We start from the raw sequence: 22,647 nt of genomic DNA, 5'->3' as shown, positions 1-22,647 counted from the left end.
ACCGGCCACAAGAAGTGGACCCAGCAGAATGCCCCGGCGGTACCTTCTAGCTTAACGGAAGCAAGGTCTATAAGGAGGAGTGAACCGCCTATCCTCGGGTAAGCGCTGGGGTTTAGCATCTCCCAGGCCTTTCACAATTTTCTCCAACTCCTCACCCTAACAGGAGAAGGCCTTGAAAGGGCAACTTCACCAACCTTTGCTTAGAGGCCATGTCCGCCGCCCAATGCCGTAGCCACAGAAGACGGCGAGCCGCCACTGCTAAAGCCATCTGTTTAGCCGACGCTCTGACAATATCAGAAAGGGCGTCAGCCAAAAAGGACCAAGGCCGACTCTATTCACGGAGCCACTTCAGACAAGGGCTCCGCTCCATCACCAGGCTGTTCCACTGCCCTGTTGCAACCATGCCAGGCAGGCTCCAGCAGCATAACAACTGCATGCAGACGCCCGAATAGTAAGACCAGCAATTTCAAAGGACCCGTTAAGTGCTGATTCCAGTCTACGGTCTTGCATGTCCTTCAGGGCCAACACCTCCTTCAACCGGGAGGGTAGTTCTCTTTGTCACAGCTGTGACTAGGGCATCCACCTTAGGCATTGCAAAGCGAGCCAAATGCTCCTCACTCAGAGCCCTGGAAACTTTCAAAGGTCCATCGGGGTCAGCCCATTGAGCTGAAATAAGCTCTTGGATGGAGTCATGCCAAGGAAAGGCTCAAGGCAGGCTTTTTGGTACTTGCCATCCTCGGAATTTCCAGAGGAGGCCACGGCCACTCCCAGGATCTTCAATAGAGAGGACCTGTAAGACAATCTGAAATAAGCGCTGGCAGCTCCTCGCGGTGGAAAATCCTCACCGCGGACAGATCATCTGGATCCAGTGGCCCCTTCTGCACCTTCCTCTGGTTCCTCCTGCCACGAGGGCCTGCCAGACCCCTCAGAGTCACCACATCCTGACCACGGGGGGGGGGGGGGGGGGGGGGGGGGGAGCGCCACTCTCTGAAGGGGAATTTACCCTTCTGCGCTTCTCTTGCAGCCAGCTATCAGGGAAAAACACCTCAGAGGGCAATCCCAGGCCTGCATCCACCGGAGGGGCAGTAAGGGGGGCCGTAGAAACCCCTGTGGCTGAGCTCTTTAAAGCATATATGCATTATGAAGCATAATACAAAGTCAGGGGAGAAAAACTCGCCCTGGGCACCCGGTTCCAGTCCGGGGCTAGTAGCTCTTTGGCCAGCCTCAATTCGAGGGCCCCCTCCGGTCTCCAGACCCTCCGCCTCAGCGGGGCTCGCGCCATGTGGTGCTTTCAAAATGGTGCCCGCTGCCAGCTCCACCAAGCGGGAAGAATCATCACTCGCCATGCTCGGGCCGGCTCTTACGCCTGAACAGCACGTTTTACAGAGCCCCGCTGCTGATCTGCGCTTGCCACACTTGGAACAGCGCTTAACACTCTCTGCAGCCATCGCCGAAAAACGGCAGAAAATTCAAATGGCGGCTTCGCACCAAAAACGTCCTGATCGCGGACCCTCCCTGGAGGAGTCAGAAAACACTCTTACCTCACTGGACCGAGTATACAAGCTCCGGTCACGCTGTAGAAACTGAAGAAAACCTCTTGCTTTTTTTTTTTTTTTTTTTTTTTAACGCTGTGAGGAGAGCAGAGAAAACAGCAAAGAGCAATCAAATCAACTCCGGAGGTACAGAACAGTGGGAAAGGTAGGGAAAGGCGAACCAATGTGCCTGCATCCACCAAGTATAGAGTGGGAAAGAGCAGGGCAAAGTGAAACTAATTGCTCACATCCACTGGGGGGATGGGTAAGGCAGGGAAAGGGCTAACCTATGTGCCTTTAAAGTGAAGCTGCTATAGCCTCTAACACCCCAGCTAACAACTGGCAAGCCAGGAGCCACCCCAGGCAGATTTTTTTACGGAGCTTGATCAAGCTGCAACCACCCTGCTTGGGGAGATAGAGAATACTGAAGAGGCAGTGGAGCTAGCTGACCATATGGCACTGTGAAATTTGGGTGCTCTCTATCTCCCCCTGCTGGTTGGGTGACACAACCCATACGTAATGGCTTCATCGCTTGATGACAAGGAAGCTATACTTAACTCCTGAGAGGCAATTTAGTTTAAAGATGTCTAAGTAATCTGTGATACTCTTAATAGCCAGCCCAAAAGTTAGCACTATTGCTCGAGGCATGAGGAAACTAGAACGAAGCAGACAGGAACATCAGATATGAAAGCATCAAGGACAATTGTGGAACAGGGAACTTAGACAAGAGAAATCTTTCACCCAGGGGCTTACATCTATGACAGCCTGGAAGGGTGAAGGTATGGTCCAAAAGCCAGAACCACCATACTTGGGATACTCCATACTCATCTGGCTAGGAGAGGAGCCGCTACGATTAACGTTAAGCGAGGATTCCTGATAGTGGTAACTCTAGGTGCAGACAAGCTGAGTTATTAAAAAACTAAGTTCTACTGGAGATTAGCAATGCTGCCTCTGTAGAATACTACCTTATATAAACATTCATCAAAAGATTATGTTTGAACAAAATACAAGTCTTGGGAAAAAAAACCCTCCAATTTCAACACTGTTTAACCACATCAGTTCAAAAGGACCTTTGAGGCCAACAAAAAAAAAAAAAAGGGGGGGGGGAGAGAGATAATCTAGAGAGAAGGTGGTGGGGCACAGAAATGAAAGCTTAATTTCTACAATACACAACATTTTATTTCAAGAAAGGGAAGAGCTGCCAGATAGGAAAACAGTGTTAAACAGAAAATGTATTTTTATTTCTTCAAATTTATAGAAACAAAGAACATGATGACAGAAAAAGCACTATGTTGCCAGTCTGCTCATCTATATCATGGTTTTTCAATTTCAACAACACAAAGTTTTGCACACTGCCATTCCTTCCTATTTGGTTTCTTTGTTTCCTATACACCCTCTCGTACCCTTCGTTCACTTGCTGATAACAGACAAGGAATGATGGGAGTCTACTCGGTCATGTGCTTTCCCCCCCCCCCCCCTTTCTTGCATCCGCTCTCTGGACCTCGCTTCCCCAATATCTAACATTAGATGATTCCTATACCTCCATAATGGGTGCAAAAACTAACAAGAAAAATAATGGGAACATACATGTATTTGCACGGTAAAATGGGAAACCCACGTATATTTTTTTCAGCCCACCAAAACCATACCCACGAACAGAGGCTGACCAAAAATGCTTTTTTAAAATTTCACACAAAACTGAAACTGTCATCATTCCTGTCTGAAAGCGTTCAGCTACAACTGAAACTCACCACCTGGTTTCTCAAGTTTGGTTGTGTGCAAGTGAACCAGTGAGGGCTGATAAGGGACTGTCAGAGCTGGCAGTCTGCATCTCACTGCTAAACCCATAATCTCCAAGCTGGAGCCCTGGAGAGAGCACAGAGAATGAGATTCTGGTCCCATGAGGAAAAGGAGTGTCAAACTGAAGGGCACAAATGCACCACTTTCTCATTTGTTGCCAAAGAGGGCCTACATCTTGCCCTGAAAACTGGAAAGGGCAGTCACCTGGACCCTTAGGAAGCTGAGCACCAGACCCTGATCCAGAGCCTAACTGGCATACCAAGCCTCAAAAATCTTCCAACCTTGCACATAAGCCAGGGATGTGGAAGACATCCAGGACATAAATAAAGAAACCCCACCTCACTAAATTTGTCAATTCAAGGGCCAAACTGTAAGCCAAAAGGGATTCAGATCTTCCAGGACCTAAGTAAAGAAACCCCACCTCACTAAATGCCTCCTTTCAAGGGTCAAACTGTAGCCAAAGGAATTCAGATCTTCCATTTTCACCAGACTCAGGCATAGAAGACCACAACCCTTGGACAGTGGGAGCGGTTTGGCTGCCAACAGTTGCACCAGGTCTACATACCACAGCTAACAGGGCCAATCCAGGGCACCAGCAGGACTAAATACTACTACTACTTATTTCTATAGTGCTTATTAGATGTACGCAAAGCCAAATGAGGATGCAGTGCAATCCTGCACAAGAGCTGGCCTATCAGAGATCACAGAGGGAAGAAAGAGGGCTCCTCCACCAACCATAGCTGACCATGACAATTATCCCCTTGCAAGGCCACCTCCCATCCTGCAGCTGAAGAAATGCTCTGTCCTGAGGTTTGAGCAGGTTAGTCATCAGGTCGAACACTAGAGAACCGCAGCAGTCCCAGAATGAGCTGGAATGCAGTCGCCCCCAGCTCCCATTCCTTGGGATCTAACAGGGCTCTAAGAAAGGTCCACCTGGACATTGTCCTTCACTGCAATATGGACTGTTGAGTGGGTTTGCAAGATGTCCCTCCACCTAATCGCAGAGGCTCGCTGTTTCCAATGCCACAGCCTGGTTTCTGGTTCCTCCTTGCTGTTGATGTAAGCTACTGCTGTGGCGTTGTCTGCCATCACTCAGACTGCATTCCCCCAAATCAAGGAGAGCATCAAGGCTAGGTACACTGCCTGACATTCCAGGTGGTTGATGGACCAAGAAGCTTCCAGGGGGACCAAGTCCCCTACACCACACGGCTCAGACAGAGCATTCCTCATCCAAGGAGACTCGCATCAGTGGTGACTGAAAACCAACTCAGGAGAGATTCCAACAAAATCCCTGCAGGATGTGAAAAGGGCTGTCCCCACCAGCTTAGATTGGCTCTTGCCCTGGTGGGGAGTGGCATGGGGCACTCAAGTCCTGAGAGACTGGGGCCCACTGAGATAGGAGAGCTGACTGCAGAGGCCACATGTGCATTCAAGCCCAATCACCACCTCCAGCTTCTCTGCCATGAAGTCTAAGAGCTGCAGACAAAACCCTGGGAGCCAGCAGTTTGTAGAACTTGCTCTTCTGGGCCCGAACTTTTGGCCATTTAGTCCTCCAGGAAGAAAACCATCCCCTGTGCAGTGTTGAAGTGGATTTCCAGGTACTCCAGGGCTTGGAAGGGGAGCAAGTGACTCTTGTCCTGGTTCACTAACCAGCCTAGGACCCCCCAGGAGGGTGATGGACCTGAGATGTGGCCAACCTGGTCTCCACTTCCAAAGTTGGCTCGAATCAGCCAGTCGTCCAAGTAAGAACATAAGAACATAAGCAACGCCATACTGGGAAAAGACCAAGGGTCCATCAAGCCCAGCATCGTGTCTCCGATAGTGGCCAATCCAGGCCTCAAGAACCCGAATCCCCCCCCAAAAAAAGAAAATTTAAATTAATAATGTTCAATGGACTTTTCCTTCAGGAATCTGTCCAAACCCTCTTTAAACTCAGCAAGGCCAACTGCTGTCACCACATTCTCCGGCAACAAGTTCCAGAGTCTAACTACGCGCTGAGTAAAGAAAAACTTTCTCCTATTTGTTTTAAATCTACCACATTTTAGCTTCATCTTATGTCCCCTGGTTCTATTATTGTTAGAAAGTGTAAACAAACGCTTCACGTCTGTCCGCTCCATTCCACTCATTATCTTGTAGACTTCTATCATATCACCCCTCAGCCGCCTCTTCTCCAAGCTGAAGAGCCCTAACCACCTTAGCCTTTCTTCATAGGGAAGTCCTCCTATCCCTATTACCATTTTTGTCGCCCTTCTCTGCACCTTCTCCAATTCCTTTATATCTTTTTTGAGGTGCGGCGACCAGAACTGAACACAATACTTGAGGTGCGGTCTCACCATGGAGCGATACAACGGCATTATAACATCCTCGTGTTTGTTTTCCATCCCTTTCCTAATAATACTCAACATTCTGTGGGCTTTCTTAGCCACCGCAGCACACTGAGCAGAAGTTTTCAGCATCTTATCCACGATGACATAGCTGTAATTCGGGTTCCTCTTTCCCAAATGCATCACTTTGCACTTGTCAACAATGAACTTCATCTGCCACTTGGATGCCCAATCTCCTAGTCTCGCGAGGTCCTCCTGCGACTTGACAGCCCTGAATAACTTTGTGTCATCTGCGAATTTAATTACCTCACTAGTTACTCCCATCTCTAGGTCATTTATAAATATGATAAAAAGGATTAACCTGAATTCCCTCGTGCCACAGATGCACTGCTAACAATACCATCACCTTGGAAAAGGTATGAAGAGCGATGGCCAGCCTGAAGAGAATGACCTGAAATAAAGTGGCACCCCAACACACAAAAACAAAAGAGCTGCTTGTGATGACCCACTATGGGAGTATGGAGATAGGCCTCTGTGAGGTCTAAGTAGTCAAGAACTTGCTCAGACAAACAAGGCGATCACAGACCAAAAGGTTTTCATCCAAAAGCGCTGCAAGCTTTCACTCCTTTAAGATCAAAAGGAGGCGGCTTCTATATGCCAATCCTTGAACTACAAAAGAAATGGAATAACGCTCCAGGCCCTATTCCACCACTGGAATAGAAGATGCTGTAGCATAAGAGCAACAGCATGTCCCTTTAGCTCAGAGTCACACACCATGAAGATATCAGAAACAGAGAGGGCAAGCTCCAGGGTGTAACCCTTCTCAACTACATCCAGAATCTAATGATCTGAAGTCATATGGTCCCCACTTGCAGCAGAAGAGGGACAACCTGCCCCCTACCAGAACAGAGGGGCGTGGCATGCCCTCATTTGGCATGCCTGGTTGCTCCATCTCCATTGAAAGAGCTGGAAAATCCTGATCTCTTGGGGCCACAAAAGGAACCAGGCGTGAAGGGTCTTCTCCTTCCCAAAGCCAAGGTTGTCGAGTGTCTAGCCAGCTGAAATGGCCCTCCCCTTTGGAGCGACCCCTAGTCGCGTACCATTGGGAACCTTTTAGCTTAGGAAGACATAGAGGCTATTTCCCCCATATCCTCCACCAATTTCTCCAGGTCCTCTCCGAACAGCAAACACTCCCTAAAGGGCAGCTGAGAACCTTTCTGGGTGCCACATCTGCAGATCAATGGTGCGACGAAAGCCAGTGGTGGCCGACTACAGATGTGGCCACAGATCAGGAGGAAAGGCATACCAGGTTCTAAAGTACAGTCCATTAGGAAGACAGCGCCTGATTCCAGGCGAGAGACATACAAGTACGTAAGTATTGCCATACTGGGAGAGACCTAAAGTCCATCAAGCCCAGCATCCTGTTTCCAACAGTGGCCAATCCAGGTCACAAGTACCTGGCAAGATCCCCAAAAAGTACAATACATTTTACGCTGCTTATCCTAGAAATAAGAAGCGGATTTTCCCCAAGTCCATTTTAATAATGGTCTACGGTCTTTTCCTTTAGGAAGCCATCCAAACCTTTTATAAATCCCGCTAACTGCTTTTACTACATTCTCTGGGAACGAATACCAGAGTTTAATTACACATTGAGTGGAGAAAAGTTTTCCCCCGATTCGTTTTAAATTTACTACTTTGTAGCTTCATTGTGTGCCCCCTAGTCCTAGTATTAAACTGGTGATTCATGTCTACCCATTCCACTCCACTCACTATTTCATAGATCTCTATCTATCATATCTCCTTCTCAGCCGTCTTTTCTCCAAGCTGAAGAGCCCTAGCCACCTTTTGTTTTTCCTCATCCCCTTTATCATTTGGTCGCCATTCTCTGTACCTTTTTTTTTTTTGTTACATTTGTACCCCGCGCTTTCCCACTCATGGCAGGCTCAATGCGGCTTACATGGGGCAATGGAGGGTTAAGTGACTTGCCCAGAGTCACAAGGAGCTGCCTGTGCCTGAAGTGGGAATCAAACTCAGTTCCTCAGTTCCCCAGGACCAAAGTCCACCACCCTAACCACTAGGCCACTCCTCCACTGCTGCCATATCTTTTTTTGAGATACAGTAACCAGAATTGAAAATATTCAAGGTGTGGTCACACCATGGAGTAATGGACCTCCAGGGACTCCAGCATCTGCTGCAACCAATGTAGCATAGCTTGAGGTGTGTAGCCATTACAGATGGCAGCTTGGATGTCAGATGCCCCAAAGCTTAAACTGCTGTTCCATGCGCTTCTCATGGAGCCCTCGAAAAGCCAAACACCCTTGCCCGGGAATGAATGGCGGAATTCTCTTATTGCCATGACCAGCATGTCCACCTTAGGGTACCATAGTAACATAGTAAATGATGGCAGATAAACACCTGAACGGTCCCATCCAGTCTGCCCAACAAGATACCATCCCAGAAAACAAATAGGCAGTCAGTTTGCAAAATCCAGACCAGCAGAAAGGTGAACAGACCAAAGTACAGACTAGAGAGTTGCATGGGGACAGAAATCCTACCCATTCCCGCCCGTCCCTGCTGGAATCTTACCCATCCCCACCCATCCCCGCTGGAATCTTACCCGTCCCCACCCATCCCCGCAAAAATTAAAACCATTCCAACCCGTCCCCGCAAGAATTTAACCCATCCCCACCCATCCCCGTAAGAATTTAATAGTACATAAAAGAAAGTTCCAGTCAGCTCCCTTTCTGGATTTGAGCCACAGCACTGTAGGCAAGGAAGGAATAGAAGTTGGAACTTGGAACACTCTGGTGCGCACATGTAAGATTTGTCTCTGATTCACTGGCAGTGTGTGCTGAGGATGAGTCCATTCACGCCACATGCACGCGCCAGTAGGTCAGGTGACATCTGATTCTCGTGCCTGTGTCAGAGCTGAGGTCTGTGCACCAGCCTGGGCGCAAAGAGGATTAACAGTAACATAGTAAGTGACAGCAAATAGACCTGAACGGTCCATCCACTCTGCCCAATAGTCACACTCATGATCAATTCATCATTAAATCAACGAGTGTGATATTATATACTTGATTATGGTCTTTCTTTCGTGTTTCTGGAACAAAGACCACAGGAGTCTATCTGGCCCCATCCTTATGTTCCAACTGCTGGAGTTGCCATCGAAGCCCACTCCAGCCTATTCATGTTCTCATTTGTGGGACACAGACCATAAAAGTCTGTCCAGCACTGTCCTTATGTTCCAGCCACTGAAGTTGCTGTCTAAGCCCTTTCCAGCCCATCCTACACCAGATTGCCATGTATGAGACACAGACCATACAAGTCTGCCAGGTATCAGCTCTAGTTCATCACAGCCAGAGTCGCCATCTAAGTGTCACTTGACATATCCACACACATGCAGCCATTTAAGGTTAGCTTTTATATAACTTCCATTTTCTAATTAGAGATCCTCTGTGTTCATCCCACGCCTTTTTGAATTCCGTCATCATTTGTGACTCTACCACCTCCTTAATGGAAGACTTTCCACATTTATGCTGTTAAAGCAAGGAAGAAGAGGAGGAAGAGACAGCACTCAAATAAATTGGTATTCGGTAGATGAGAGGCTGGTGCAGGTGCAGCTTACACTTCCACGAGAAGCCCACAGAACTGGTTCCATCCCCGCGGGAACCCCGCAGGAACTGCCTCCGTCCCCGCGGGAACCCCGCAGAACTGCTTCCATCCCCGCAGTGCTTGGTATAGACATTTATCAGTACCGGTCTGGTACTACTGGCCCCTGAAGCAGCCCAAGAAGGGCAAAACTTGGCCAAGTCAGGTGCTGTACTAACCCCTCTAGTGTTGCTGCTAGTAAACTGTGATTTTGATTACTTTGGACTAATTGGTCTGCTTACCTTTCTGCCCATCTTAGGGTACTTTCCAGTACCTCTCCACCTCCACAGGGGTGAAATTAAACAAGTACTCCGTGGCCCTGGCCCCTCTGATGACTTCTACTCTGCTAACATCATGCTTGAAAGGGCCTTGTGGAACGGGAAAAGCTTCAGGGGTCTTGCCAACCATTCCAACAGAGGGTCCCCTTGAGAAGGGTCAACAATAGGAATTCTGGAGAGCCCAAGGACCTCCATAACTGCATCAATGAGACAAGAGTGGAGGAGTAGCCTAGTGGTTAGTGCAGTGGACCTTGATCCTGGGGAACTGAGTTCGATTCCCACTGCTGCTCCTTGTGACTCTGGGCAAGTCACTTAACCCTCCATTGCCCCTGGTACAAAATAAATACCTGAATATATGTAAACCGTTTTGAACGTAGTTGCAAAAACCTCAGAAAGGCGGTATATCAAGTCACATTTCCCTTTCCCTTCATCAGAAAAGGCAGATCATATGGAACAGCTCTTCTTCCTCCTCTCTTCGAGGAGGATCCTACTCAGAATCTAAGTATGAGAGGAACTGGGGGTCTGAAAGACCCTCTGGATCCTCCAGAGCCTCAGAAGCTACCCAGTTCCCCATGTGGAACTTGACCGCTGGCACAGAGTCTTGGCTGGACCCCTCCGGGCCCCACTGCTGGCTCTTGCAGGCATAACCGTGTCTGCTGGCAAATATAATGCTCAGGCCAAATTCAGCACAGGACTTTGGCATCTCCTCCTCCCTTTCCCAGCTCACTGCGGTGGGGTATTTTTTTAAAAGCTTTATCCCTTGTACAAGGAAATAAAGCTAAATCAAGAACAACCAACTGCCTAGGAGCTGCAGGGGTGCCTGGAGGAAAAAAAACACCCAAACAGGGTGTATGAGCAAGGATGGGAGGTGGATGTGGACCCGTACCCCTCTGGTAGGGCTCTGCAGGGCCGAAACAAAGCCTCATTCACTGGGCACTAAGGAATGTGACAGGGGGCAATGGAACTACGCTCCATGCTCCGATCTGATCAGGAACTGGGAACCTGGGAGTGGCTGTTGGCAACAGAATGGGGAGCTAGGCCAGGGATTAGGATCACCAGCTTCAACAACCTACCATCTGCTAGAGAGAGAAAAAATACTGGAGTTTTCCACTAAACATCAGCAGGTTATACCAGTGAGTTCACTGGAAAAGATCAGTTTTTCTCTACCACCATCTGCTGGTAGGAGGGGATAATATCCACTTGTTTAGAATAATACATCCCCAACAAGGAATAACTGAATGAGCCTCGTGACTAGGATATATGGCAATGACCTATTGAGGAAGAGTGGCACAAGCATAAAAGGGCACCTTACAGAAATTACTAAGAGAACAAAAATGCAGGTAGGTAAGGGGAAAGGAGGTCCTTTGAAAAAGAAGATTCATTTATTTATTACAAGGATTTACATCCCGCTTTAATTCAACGCGAGTCACACGATGAAATTCATAATATCAAAACAAATACCATAACAGTAAAAATAAAAACATCATAACAGTATCCTCAGTCACTAATGGTAGCATGGAAAAGCTTAATAATATACCACTTCTATCTATACTGGAAGGACATAGAGACTTCCCATCAAAGACGGACAAAGACATATATAGGCTTAAAATGAAGGGGGGGATGATAAAGGTGGAAATTTTTAATCCACTGGATACTGACAGGACCTGTGGAATCAGTTTGATATAGAAAGACTCACAATTCCCTTCAAGAAGTGTCCTCAAGGAAAACCAGTAGCAGAATCCAAAAGAAAGGGCAGCTACTAAACCTGTTTTTTTTATAAATGGAGACAAGGTTTATGTCATGTCACCAGAGCTCTAGTGATCAGATGGTATGGCTAAATAAGGGAGCCAAAGCAGAGTACGAAATTAAATTTCTGAACTTCAGAATTACCAACTTCTTAACATCGGAATGAACTTAAGAAGCAGCTGAAAGTGGTGAAAGTTATTTCAGAAATAGAAGAACAGACTTAGTAAAAGGAGCTAAAATCAGAAAAACAAATCTTCATGTCAAGGAAGTCAAAGAGAGCAAAAAAATACCAGAGGTGACAGAAAAGAAAGGACAGAAAAATAAGCCTTCAGAAAGCAAAAAAATACCAGAGGTGACAGAAAAGAAAGGACAGAAAAATAAGCCTTCAGAAAGCAAGTTTAAATAAATTCTGCTGTCAAATAAGTGTTTTATCTATGGAAATGACTCTTACAAAATAGTATACTATCTTGAAAACTGAACTGGGGAAGAATTTGGAAATGTGTTCTTCTCCCTTACCGTGTGTAAATGTGTGGGGTATTCTTGCTGGTTATTCTTACAATTAACTTTATGAATCACACGAGAATGCAAGAGAATGCAAATGAAAAGCTCTGAGAGACCTGTTTATGTAGCTTGTGAAAGCATAAGCTTTGAAAAAGAATCAAACCTGGAGCAATTTCCATAAAACAGTAGATGAGCTTTTCCTGCAGGGTGGCAGGAGCTACTGTTTCCCAACTTTCATTGCTTGACACAGAGGTGTAGAGAAGCCTTCCCTCTTCTGCTGCGCCTGTTCAAAGGGTCGCCAGCAGTTTGTAAGAATCACTCCTTCCGGCTAACCTGGAAACGTCCCCTCTGCCACGACCCCCCCCCCCCCAACTATGATATAATGTCCAGGGAGGAATGCAGCAGAGGGAAGGCTTCTCGGTCAGCTGGCAGCAGTGCAGGAATTCTTTCTACAAGCAGCCGGCGACCCTTTGAAAGGTGCTGCGGTGCTGCAAGGGGGTGGGGGTTGGAGAGAGAGAAAATTGTTGGGAATGGGAGTGGAGGGGAGGGAGAGAGATGCTGCTAAGGGGTGTTGGAGAGAAAATTGTTGGGCATAGGAGGGGAGAGGGAGAAGAGAGATGCTGCACAGGGGGTATAGGAGACAGGAAAAATTGTTGGGGAGGGAGAGAAAGATGCAGGGGTGTGTAGGAGAGAGGGAAAACTGTTGGGCAGTGGAGTAGAGGGGAGGGATAGATGTATGATAGTAAAGAAGGATCACTGTTGGGACATGGAGAAGGAGAGATGCTGGAAGGATGGAGAAAGAGAGAGAGAGATAATTATTGGATGAAGAGTAAGGTTGGGAGGGAAGGAGAGGTGAAAGACAAGAGAAGAAATGTTGGGCCTGGGAGGGAGGGGAGGGAAAGATGAGGGAGAAATGTTGGACATGGTGGTGGAGGGAAGGGAGAGATGCAAGGGGGAACGAGATGTTAGATTTGGGATGCAAGGCCGAGAGAGATATGGTAGACAACAGGAGAGAGGGAGGAGGAAAAAGAGAGGGAATGATGTTGAACATAAGGGTGAAAAGGGAAGGAGAAATGCTGCACGGGGGGGGGGGGGGGGGGTAAGGAGGAGGGAGTTGTTTGATCCAGCGATAGAAGGGAATGAGGGAGAAATGCTGGACTATGGGTGGAAGGGAAGAGAGGGCGAAATGCTGAACAGGAGGGGGGGGGAAGGAGGAGGGAGATGTTTGATCCAGCGATAGAAGGGAGTGAGAGAGAAATGCTGGACTATGGGTGAGAGGGAAGAGAGGAAGAAATGCTGGCTCTTGGGGGAAGGGGACAAGAGGCAAGAGAGAAGGGACAGGAAGATGCCAGGAAAAGGTAGAGGGTGGGGAGAGAGGGAGCAGATGTTGGGGTAGAAGGGTTGGAAGGAGGAAGACATTGGGATGGTGGAACCATGTGGGAGAGGTCAAAGGGGGTGGTAAAGAAATGAACGAGAGGAGGATAGTGATTACAGGAGGTAGAAATATGATAATGGGGAGTAAATTGAAGATGGAAGGCTGGGGAAGGAGTGAGATAGGGAATAGGACAGCTAGTGGGTGAAAGGAGGAGATGGAAATCTGATAGGTATCTGAAAAGTAAAAAGAAGGAAAGGGGTTAGAGGGTGAAATTTGAGTGCCCTGGGCCCAAGCATATCTAACATGCTGTAAATGATTCTACCAAGCTAAATCAGCTGAGGCCTTCCTCTGAAGGCAGCCAAAACTCCCTCTTCTACTAAGCTTGGCAGATGGCGGCAACATCCTTGAGCCACTGATAACTAAGCAAGCATGGGGTGCCAGAATCGGTGACTCACGGAGCTGTTGCTACTGCTGCCTGCCAAGCTTGGTAAATGGGGCTTCTGGCTGTCTTCACAGGAAGTTTTCAGCTGACAAGAGCTTGGGGATCTTAATGAGCTAATTATTTTGAGTTGGGAGGTGCCGGGGGAGGGTTGGAGAGTGAGGGGAAGAGACGGGGCAGAGAAAAAATTTTGTGCCCACCCACTTTGGGCTCAGGCCCACTCAAAATTGGCTGTTTTTTTTATGGTTTATAATTTTGTCTGAAAGCCATCTAATTTCTTAGCATAACTCCAAAAAAGGAAAAGAGGGACTAAGGAGGGATTCATTTCTATCAAGCATCGGGAAACAAATACCCCATCTCTCCAGCCCAGTCACGTTACCTTTCTAGTAAGCGGTACCTCTATAGGCACAGGGATCACTTCTGCCAGGAGACAGCCATAGAATGCCACAATGAACATAACCGGATCACTGTTAGGGTAAACCAGTGCTACCTAAAATCATAAAAACAAGTATATTACAGACAATGAATCTGAAACATTGGACTGCACTCTGTAGCTTTTTTAATAAACTACTGCAAGCTCATTTGCTTTGCATCATATAACATACAGTTTTTTAAAGATCCATTACCATGCTTGTGGGCTAACCAAGCAAAATGTCTGCAGAATACTCAGTTGTCAAAGTACTTCCATGCTGTCTGCTATTTGAGCAAGAAAAGAAAAAAAAAGTGTGGGGATGACCAATAAATTTAATCAACCAAGTGTGTAAGGTCATCTTTTATTTCCCATGAAACAATATCAATTCCACATCCTCAAAAAGCTAAGGAATCAACACAGAGAGGCTTTCAGCACTGTCGCCTGCATTAGGAGTCTAAACAATCTAGAGCTAATCAAACGAAGACCATAGTAACATAAAACCATCATAAAACATACCAAAGCTGAACACATATGTAAAACATATAAATGAGTAAAATCTAGTTTAAAAAGGTAAAAATATAAATATGATAAACTTCCAAAAAATTTTAAAAAAAGAATTTTTATATGACATTAGATGAAGCGTGAGAAAACGCTGCACAAAGCAATTACTGCCAATTATTCAAAATAAAAAGTTATGATACAGGCTTAGCTTAAAAATTGCCTTGTAAAATTTTACCATAAAAGACCATAAAATACACCTCAAAAACCAATTCATGAATTTTAAAGATTAAACTGTATGAAATACACAATATACAACATACCTGAGGAGTTAATTCAGCAAGTGCAATTAATAAACATTGATTTCTCAGGAATAAATTAGCTCGCTCTACAGAAACAAAATATTCACAACATATAAAGTAACTGTGAATATCAAAAGGAAACAAACCCGAGAGATTATCTGACAATTTCTTGGGGAAGGAGAAATTAGGTCTTACTTGATAAATTTCTTTTCATTAGTCCTTCCCACTATACCAGAACCTGTGGGATAGTTGTGTCTATCAACCAGCTGGTGGAGATAGAGAACTGAAAACTGAGCCGAGACATCTCTCTTGTACATTCATTCCAGCACCTCAGTATTTACATAGACAAGCATTAAGGAGAAACTCAGAATAAATATAATCACCTTAAATAACACTCTAACCTAACACTAACCAGATGAGCAAACATGTGTGGACCTCTCATCTCTGGCCAACTTATAGGGAACAAGAGGTATGCAAGAAGCCCCATGCAATGTACAGTCGATATTTGACCCATTACTTTGTACCAACTAAACATCTCAAACTTCAAGCGAGCCTCTGGAATAGTGAGAAGGACTAATGGAAAGAAACTTTTCAGGTAAAACCTAATTTATCATTTCATTACTTAGCTTCCCATCAATATATATAAAAGGCGAGTGTCGTACTCACTCGCAAATACGCAGTAGAGACCTTCTCTGCCCCGCCCCTGCGTCAATACGTGATGACGGGGGGGGGGGGGGGGGCGGAACAGAGAGGGTCTGTACTGCTTATTTCTGAGGGAGGGACACCGCCGTCTAACGCTCCCCCCACCCGAGTTGCCGCCGCCACCCACCTTCTACCCGGTCGGGCCCTCGCTCCACTATTGAAACAGCGAGGGTCCGGGTACGCAGCACTGAGCTCTGCTGAGCTGCCGACGTCGCCCTTCCTTCTTCTTCTCTGCCTCTGTCCCGCCCTCAACGACGTTATGTCACACGAGGGTGGGACAGGCAGAGAAGAAGAAGGAAGGCCGACGTCGGCAGCTCAGCAGAGCTCAGTGCTGCGTTCCCGGACCCTCACTGTTTCAATAGCGGAGCGAGGGCCCGGCCGGGTGGAAGGTGGGTGGTGACGGCTCGGGGGGGGGGGGGGGGGTGCGAATTCGGAGGGGGAGGGGCAGCGGCGAACTCGGCGGCGGGCCTTTCAACCCCCCCCTTCCTATAATAGCCCATTTTTACGGGCTCAAAGGCTAGTTATTCCAGACCCTGTGGGATGCTCAAAAGCAATCCCTAGAGTGGGTGGTATCCTAGCACCACCGCCCTGAGGACTAAACATACATAAGCTTCCGAGTACACCACAATCTCCATCCTGTAGTGATTGGCATAGGTATGAAGCACAAACATGTTGCCGCCTTCTAGTAATTCGAAGCTTGGAAGCCATTAAGCCAAGCCTGGGTTTACCAAAACACAGTCTGTCCAATTTGCAAAACTCATTTGTGACTTCCGGATATCTAATGAGGACTCTACACACATTGAGAAGCTTCAAAAAAGAAAAATGAGCTTAGAATGCTGTCTTTAGCGTAAGATCTTTCACAGTGGCATTCCAGAGTGGCTCGAAAAGAGGCTTCTGAAGAGCAGACCCTACAGCACACAGATCAGCAGTGCTCACAGCTGCTGTCTGGACAGCAAGGAAAATGGTATAGGAGAGAACATACCCCTATGGTAAGATTGCTGGCTCTTGTTTTATTCCCATTGGAAAAAGTTACTTGTACCCCTTTTTACTTAAATAATTTTTAGCACACAAGCTTCTAAATCCTTTGTTCCTATAGCTACCAATCTGAACAGACTGCTGATGGGTTTTTGTTTGTTTTTTGTTTATTGAAGGAAACAGGCTACACAGGCATCTACCTACCATCTGCTGATGGGACTGAGAACTAACAGTGAAATCACTCTATTTAGCCCTGTGTAGACCTGAGTGCCTCAGTAATTCTGTCTCCTTATCTGTTTGTAGGAGAGCATACACCCATTTGTTGGGAATGGTCTGGAGAATACGCTAAGGAATCTTCACTGGTTTACACTGTAGCACTTCATAGCATTTGGTGATGTGTGTGTGTATGTCCAATACAGTTCCACCTCTCTTTCTCCAGCAAACTGTTGTATATTTTGTTTCTGTAGAACTAATTTGTTCTTGAGAAATCCACATTTCTTTATTAATTGCATTTGCTACATTAATTCAGGTACATTGTACATACATCTTAATCTTTAAAATTCATGAATTGTTTTTTGGGGATGTATTTTACAGTCCTTTACAGTAAGCTTGTAACAGCCTTTTTCTTTTCTTTTATTTTGAACAATTGGAAGTAAATGGCATTTCGTGCAACATTTTCTCACACTTCATCTAACATCATAAAAAATCTTTTTTATTTCATTGTTTTCTGCGATGTTTTTTAAAGGTGTTGTTTATCGGATAAGTTTTTAATATATTTGTATTTTTACCTTTACCATTAGATTTCACTCATTTATATATATTTTAGTGTTCCAACATATTTGTATTTTTATATATTATGTGACATTTATGCTACTATTGTCTCCCTTTGAATACCTCTAGATTGTATGGACTCCTGATATAGGCAACAGTGCCAAAACACAGCCTGTGTCTAGTCCTTAGCTTTTTGAGGATTTGGAATAGATATGGCTTCATCTGATTAAGGATGACTTTACACATCTGGTTGCCTTCCATTTATTCAGCATCTCCACTCCTTTTGTTTTCGCTGTTTCTTCATCAACTCTATGAAACATATACTATTACATCCTGCAAAAAGTAAAGCAAAGTTACTCACCTATAGCAGTTATTCAAGGACTAACAGATATCCCCAACAGAGCCCTGGTGTAAACACTAGCTAATGTTCATATATCTTTAAGAAATCTTTGGTAGGCCCGCACCACACATGTGCAAGGGCCATCCTGACTGCCTCAGGTGCGCAGGACACTCGGTCCAATCAAAAAGCCTAAAAAAAACCCAAAAAAAAGATTGCAACTCCTAGGGGAGGTAGGAAGATATGTGAGAAAACTAGTCCTGCCATTCTCAGAGAACACCTGCTACAGGTGAGAAATTTTGCTTTCTGTGAGGACAGGCAGGCCTTAAGATTCTCACAGAGGGTTTGTCTCTAAGGTTATTGATATTGTGTCACAATTTAGAGATGAAGTATTACTGAGATAGAATGTCTTTTGTCTGATGAAGCTTGATGGAGTACTTTTCTAACTAGTTACTACAGAACAGGTTATTACCATCGTGTCTAAAATAAAGAATTCATTTTGTCTTTTTAATTTATGTCATCCATCTATTATTAGAGCAATGAAAGGGCTCACTAGCGAGGTTTTTACAGATATTATTAAGCTTTCTTTTCAAGAATGAAAATTATGCGAGTCTTTGAAGAAAGCTGTAGCTAAACCTTTGTTGAAGATGACATCTTTAGTACTGAATGTAGTCACTAATTACAGGTCTGTTTCTGCGTTACCATTTCTTTCAAAAATCTTTGAAAAACTGGTATATGAGCAGTTACTAGAAGTTTTGGATCATAATATTTTGGACATAAATCAGTTTGGTTTCAGATCTTTGCATGATACAGAAACCTTGTTAATTTCACTATCTGACACTCTTAAAGAGGGCTTTGATACAGGAAAACATTATTTTCTTGTAAATCTAGATATTTCTGCAGCATTCAATAGATAAGTTATGCAATTCTAATAAATCTTTCAGAGTTATAGGGTTGAGTGGCTAAGTCATTTTTGGTAATAGAAAGTTGTGTGTTGTCAAAAATTCTATTTCTTCTGCTGAAGTTGATCATGCAACAAATACACTACACAGTTCTTCTCTTTCAGCTATGCACTTCAATATTTTTCTTTCACTTCTGTGTAGATTATTAAATTGTCTAATTTAAAATTTATACTCTATGCTGATATACAGTTTTTGTTGATAAATATGTTGCTGGTACACTGGAAATGCTGTTTCTTTGTCTTAATTCCATCAATTGTTGACTGCAAAATAATCATCTAAAACTTGTGTCAAAGCTGCAGATTTTATTCTTGTTCAGCTATCTAGTTGTTGATTTTCCTGACTGATAATTTGTCAGTTCCTATTGTTGACAATTTTGTACCCTAGGAGTTATATTTGATTCTGCTCTTGCTCTTTCTACAAAACCTCAGGTCATGCTAGATACAACAGTTTTTGGCTGATTAAGATTAATGATTTCCTGGATTTTTCAAATTTTAGACTGGCTGTGTATAGCGTGATAATGCTGTGTTTTGATTACTGCAATGGCTTACTGGTACGGCTCTGTGGACAATCTCTGCAAACTAAATAGTATGCTGTGGCCCGGGTTCTCTTTGGTTATTCGCGATATTGTCATATTATTCCTGTTTTGAAGAAGCTTCACTGGCTTCCCATTAAACAGAGAATTACATTTAAGATTTTAGTTTTGGTCTTTAAAGTATTGAACAATTTGGTTTCACCTATTCTTGGGCTCTACTTTACATACTTATCAATCTGGTCCGAGCTACCATTGAGTCAAGAACAATGAAGAATATTGATCTGTTTAAAAAAAAAGAATTGAAAACTAATTTCGGTAAGCTTTTGATGAATAGAACAGGGGCGTATCTGCGTGGGGCCTCAGGGGCCTGGGCCCCCGCAGATTTCGCCCTGGACCCCCCTACCGCTGCCAACCCTCCCCCTCCGTTGCTCGCTTACCTTCGCTGGCGGGGGACCCCAACCCCCGCCAGCCGAGGTCCGCGTCCTCCTGCCGCTGCCGGCTGCCTTTGGTGCTTTCATTTGTCCATTGAAGCTGGCGCCGATGAAAGTTTCTTTTGAGTCTGACGTCGCTGCACGTTGTACGTGCAGGACGTCAGACTCAGAAACATTTTCTGAGTCTGACGTCCTGCACGTACAACGTGCAGCGACGTCAGAGTCAAAAGAAACTTTAGTTGGCGCCAGCTTCAATGGACAAATGAAAGCACCAAAGGCAGCCGGCAGCGGCAGGAGGACGCGGACCTCGGCTGGCGGGGGTTGGGGTCCCCCGCCAGCGAAGGTAAGCGAGCAACGGAGGGGGAGGGTTGGCAATGGTAGCGGCTGGGGGGAGGGGGATCGGCAATGGCGGCGGCGGCGGCGGGGGGGGGGGGGCTATAATGTGCCCCCTCACTCTGGCCCTGGCCCCCCCTACCGCCGCAGTTCAGATACGCCCCTGGAATAGAATGTCTTGATTCTCTGCCAATGGAGGTGAACAGAAGTTTATGGATTGTATAAGAGTATTGTAAACATTTGCATTTTGCTTTGTCTGTCTTGTTTATACATTTTTTTTAAATTTATAGAAGTCTTTATTAAGTATTGAGAGACATGGTACAAAGAACAGAAAAGATGAACATCAGCCCATAAACGGGTACATAAGCAACAAGAGAGGCCTCCCCTTAACAATGAGCAATTAACTCTCAAACCATAAAAACTACAAGCCCATAAACTTCCAAGATTTCTAACTAGTTTTTGTAAATATCACACCTCTCCCCTCCCCCCAAACAAATGTATAAACAAGACAGACAATACACATACTTTTTTTGTGATTTTTTGCTGAAAACTACCGAGTACACTGGAATCGTGCAGATTATATTTTAAATAAACAAACAGATGGGAATCCCAAGCTATCTGGCACACTGAAAACATCAAAACGATCAACAGGGACATGCAGCAGCATGATCAACAGTAACCAACTAACAACCAAAACAGGCCTGTTGTGAAGGTGCAGCCTAGAACCTAGGAAGGTGGAGTTAGAGACTAGACTCCAAACAAATTCTGTAGAACTGTTTGACCAAACTGGCTGTCACAGCTCTGCAAATTTCCTCGATGAAGGCCACCCTCAAGTGGGCTACTGACGCAGCCATGGCTCTGACTTTGTGAGCTGTGTCATGGCCCTCCAGAGTCAGCCCAGCCTGAGCGTAAGTGAAAGATGTCGTCATCTGCTAGCCAATTGGATAAAGTGAGTTTACTGATGGATGCCCCCATCCGGTTTGTATCAAAAGAAACAAGATGGATGGACTTCAGTCCATTCCAGATAGGTCAAGGCTTGCTTGTAGTACAAGGTGTGCAGTGCACTTTCGTCAGGATGGCCATGAGGTTTAGGAAAGAATGTTGGCTGGACGATTAGCTGATTAAGTTGGAACTCCGAAACCACCTTAGAAAGGAACTTAGGGTACATGTGGAGAACTACTCATGATGAAACTTTGTGTAAAGTGGATCCACTACTAAGGCCTGAAGCTCACTCAACCTGCGAACTGAAGTAACTACCAACAAAAACAATACCTCAGATGATAGGAATCTGGCCGCTCAAAAGGAGCTTTCACCAGTTGGGTGAGGACACTGAGGTCCCACGACACAGTAGGGGCTCTGTCAACAACAAACCTTTCATGAAGCAAACAACTAGAGGCTGTACAGAGATGGGCTTACCTCCTACACAGTGATAAGCACTAGCTGCGTCAAGGTGAACTCTTGAAGAGGGGAAAATTAGGTTCTTACCTTAGTAATTTTCTTTCCTTCAGTGATAGCAGATGAATCCATTACGAATGGGTTGTGTCCATCAACCAGCAGGGGGAGATAGAGAGCACTGAAAAACCATAGTGCCTCATGGCCAGCTAGCTCCATCTGCCTCTTCAGTATTTGAAGCTTCCAAAGCAGTGTTACACCGCAAAGTAGCATAACATGAACTTTCCTCACAGCGGATGAACGCCCCAGAACAGGAGCAATAACACAGAGGAGGGACGAACTCAACCTCCTGTAACAGAACAGAAATCCTGAAGACTGTTTTCCAACTTCTCCCAATGAGGGAACATATCTACAGGAAAAACTGAACATAAAACAACATCAATCACACAATGAATCACTGAGGGAGGGCTCATGGATTCATCTGCTATGACTAAAGGAAAGAAAATTACCAAGGTAAGAACCTAATTTTCCCTTCCTTGTCCTCAAGCAGATGAATCCATTACGAATGGGATGTATCAAAGCAATCCCTAGATAGGGTGGGAACAAGCCACACCACACGCCAGCACTTGTGCTCCAAAATGTGCGTCTCTCCTTGCAGCCACATCCAGCCTGTAATGTCGGGCAAAAGAGAGCTTAGAAGCCGATGTCGCTGCACTGCATATCTCTTGAAGAGAGAGTGTTCCAGTTTCAGCCGAAGAGGAGGAAATCGCCCTTGTGGAATTTGCCTTGAAGGCTTCAGGCGGAGGCTGGCCAGACAGGAGATAGGCTAAAAAAATAGCTTCCTTGAGCTAACGGGCTATAGTGGCTTTAGACGTTGGAGACCCTCTGCACGGACCTGAACACAGGACAAAAAGATGATCAGACGCCCTAAAAGCATTTGACATGCGCAGATACTGCAACAGAGCCCTTCGCACATCTAGGAGATGCAATTGCCCAAAGGCTTCCGGAAACTCCTTCTGGAAAAGGAAGGCAGGAAAATAGGCTGGTTTAGGTGAAACACTGAAACCACCTTAGGCAGGAAGGAAGGCACCGTAAGTACCATAACTCCGGACTCTGAGAATTGCAGAAAAGGGTCTCGACAGGACAGCGCCTGGAGCTCAGACACCCGTCTCGCCGATGTAATGGCGACCAAAAAGACCGTCTTTAGGGTCACATCCGTCTTTGAAGCTCGCCTTAGCGACTCGAAGGGCCTTTAAAACTAAACCCAGGTTCCAGGCCGGACACGCAGCCCGCACGGGAGGACGGAGCCGAAGCACCCCTCTAAGAAACCGTGCCACATCCGGATAAGCAGCCA

General features: G+C 45.7%; 1 protein-coding gene across 3 annotated transcripts in view; it reads right to left on the bottom strand.

The window, feature by feature from the left end:
• The window catches only part of DIP2B (disco interacting protein 2 homolog B), a 596,277-nt gene that overhangs the window by 254,849 nt on the left and 318,781 nt on the right, over window positions 1-22,647 (bottom strand). For all 3 annotated transcript variants that reach the window (XM_030198260.1, XM_030198261.1, XM_030198262.1), the window contains one exon: window positions 14,026-14,136. In XM_030198260.1, the coding sequence (XP_030054120.1) occupies window positions 14,026-14,136 (111 nt within the window). The remainder of the gene's footprint in view (window positions 1-14,025; window positions 14,137-22,647) is intronic.

Source organism: Microcaecilia unicolor, chromosome 3 (assembly GCF_901765095.1).
Source record: "Microcaecilia unicolor chromosome 3, aMicUni1.1, whole genome shotgun sequence".
NCBI lineage: Eukaryota > Metazoa > Chordata > Amphibia > Gymnophiona > Siphonopidae > Microcaecilia > Microcaecilia unicolor.
The sequence above is the reverse complement of the archived record's forward strand: the minus strand, read 5'-3'. Positions and strand labels throughout refer to the sequence as shown.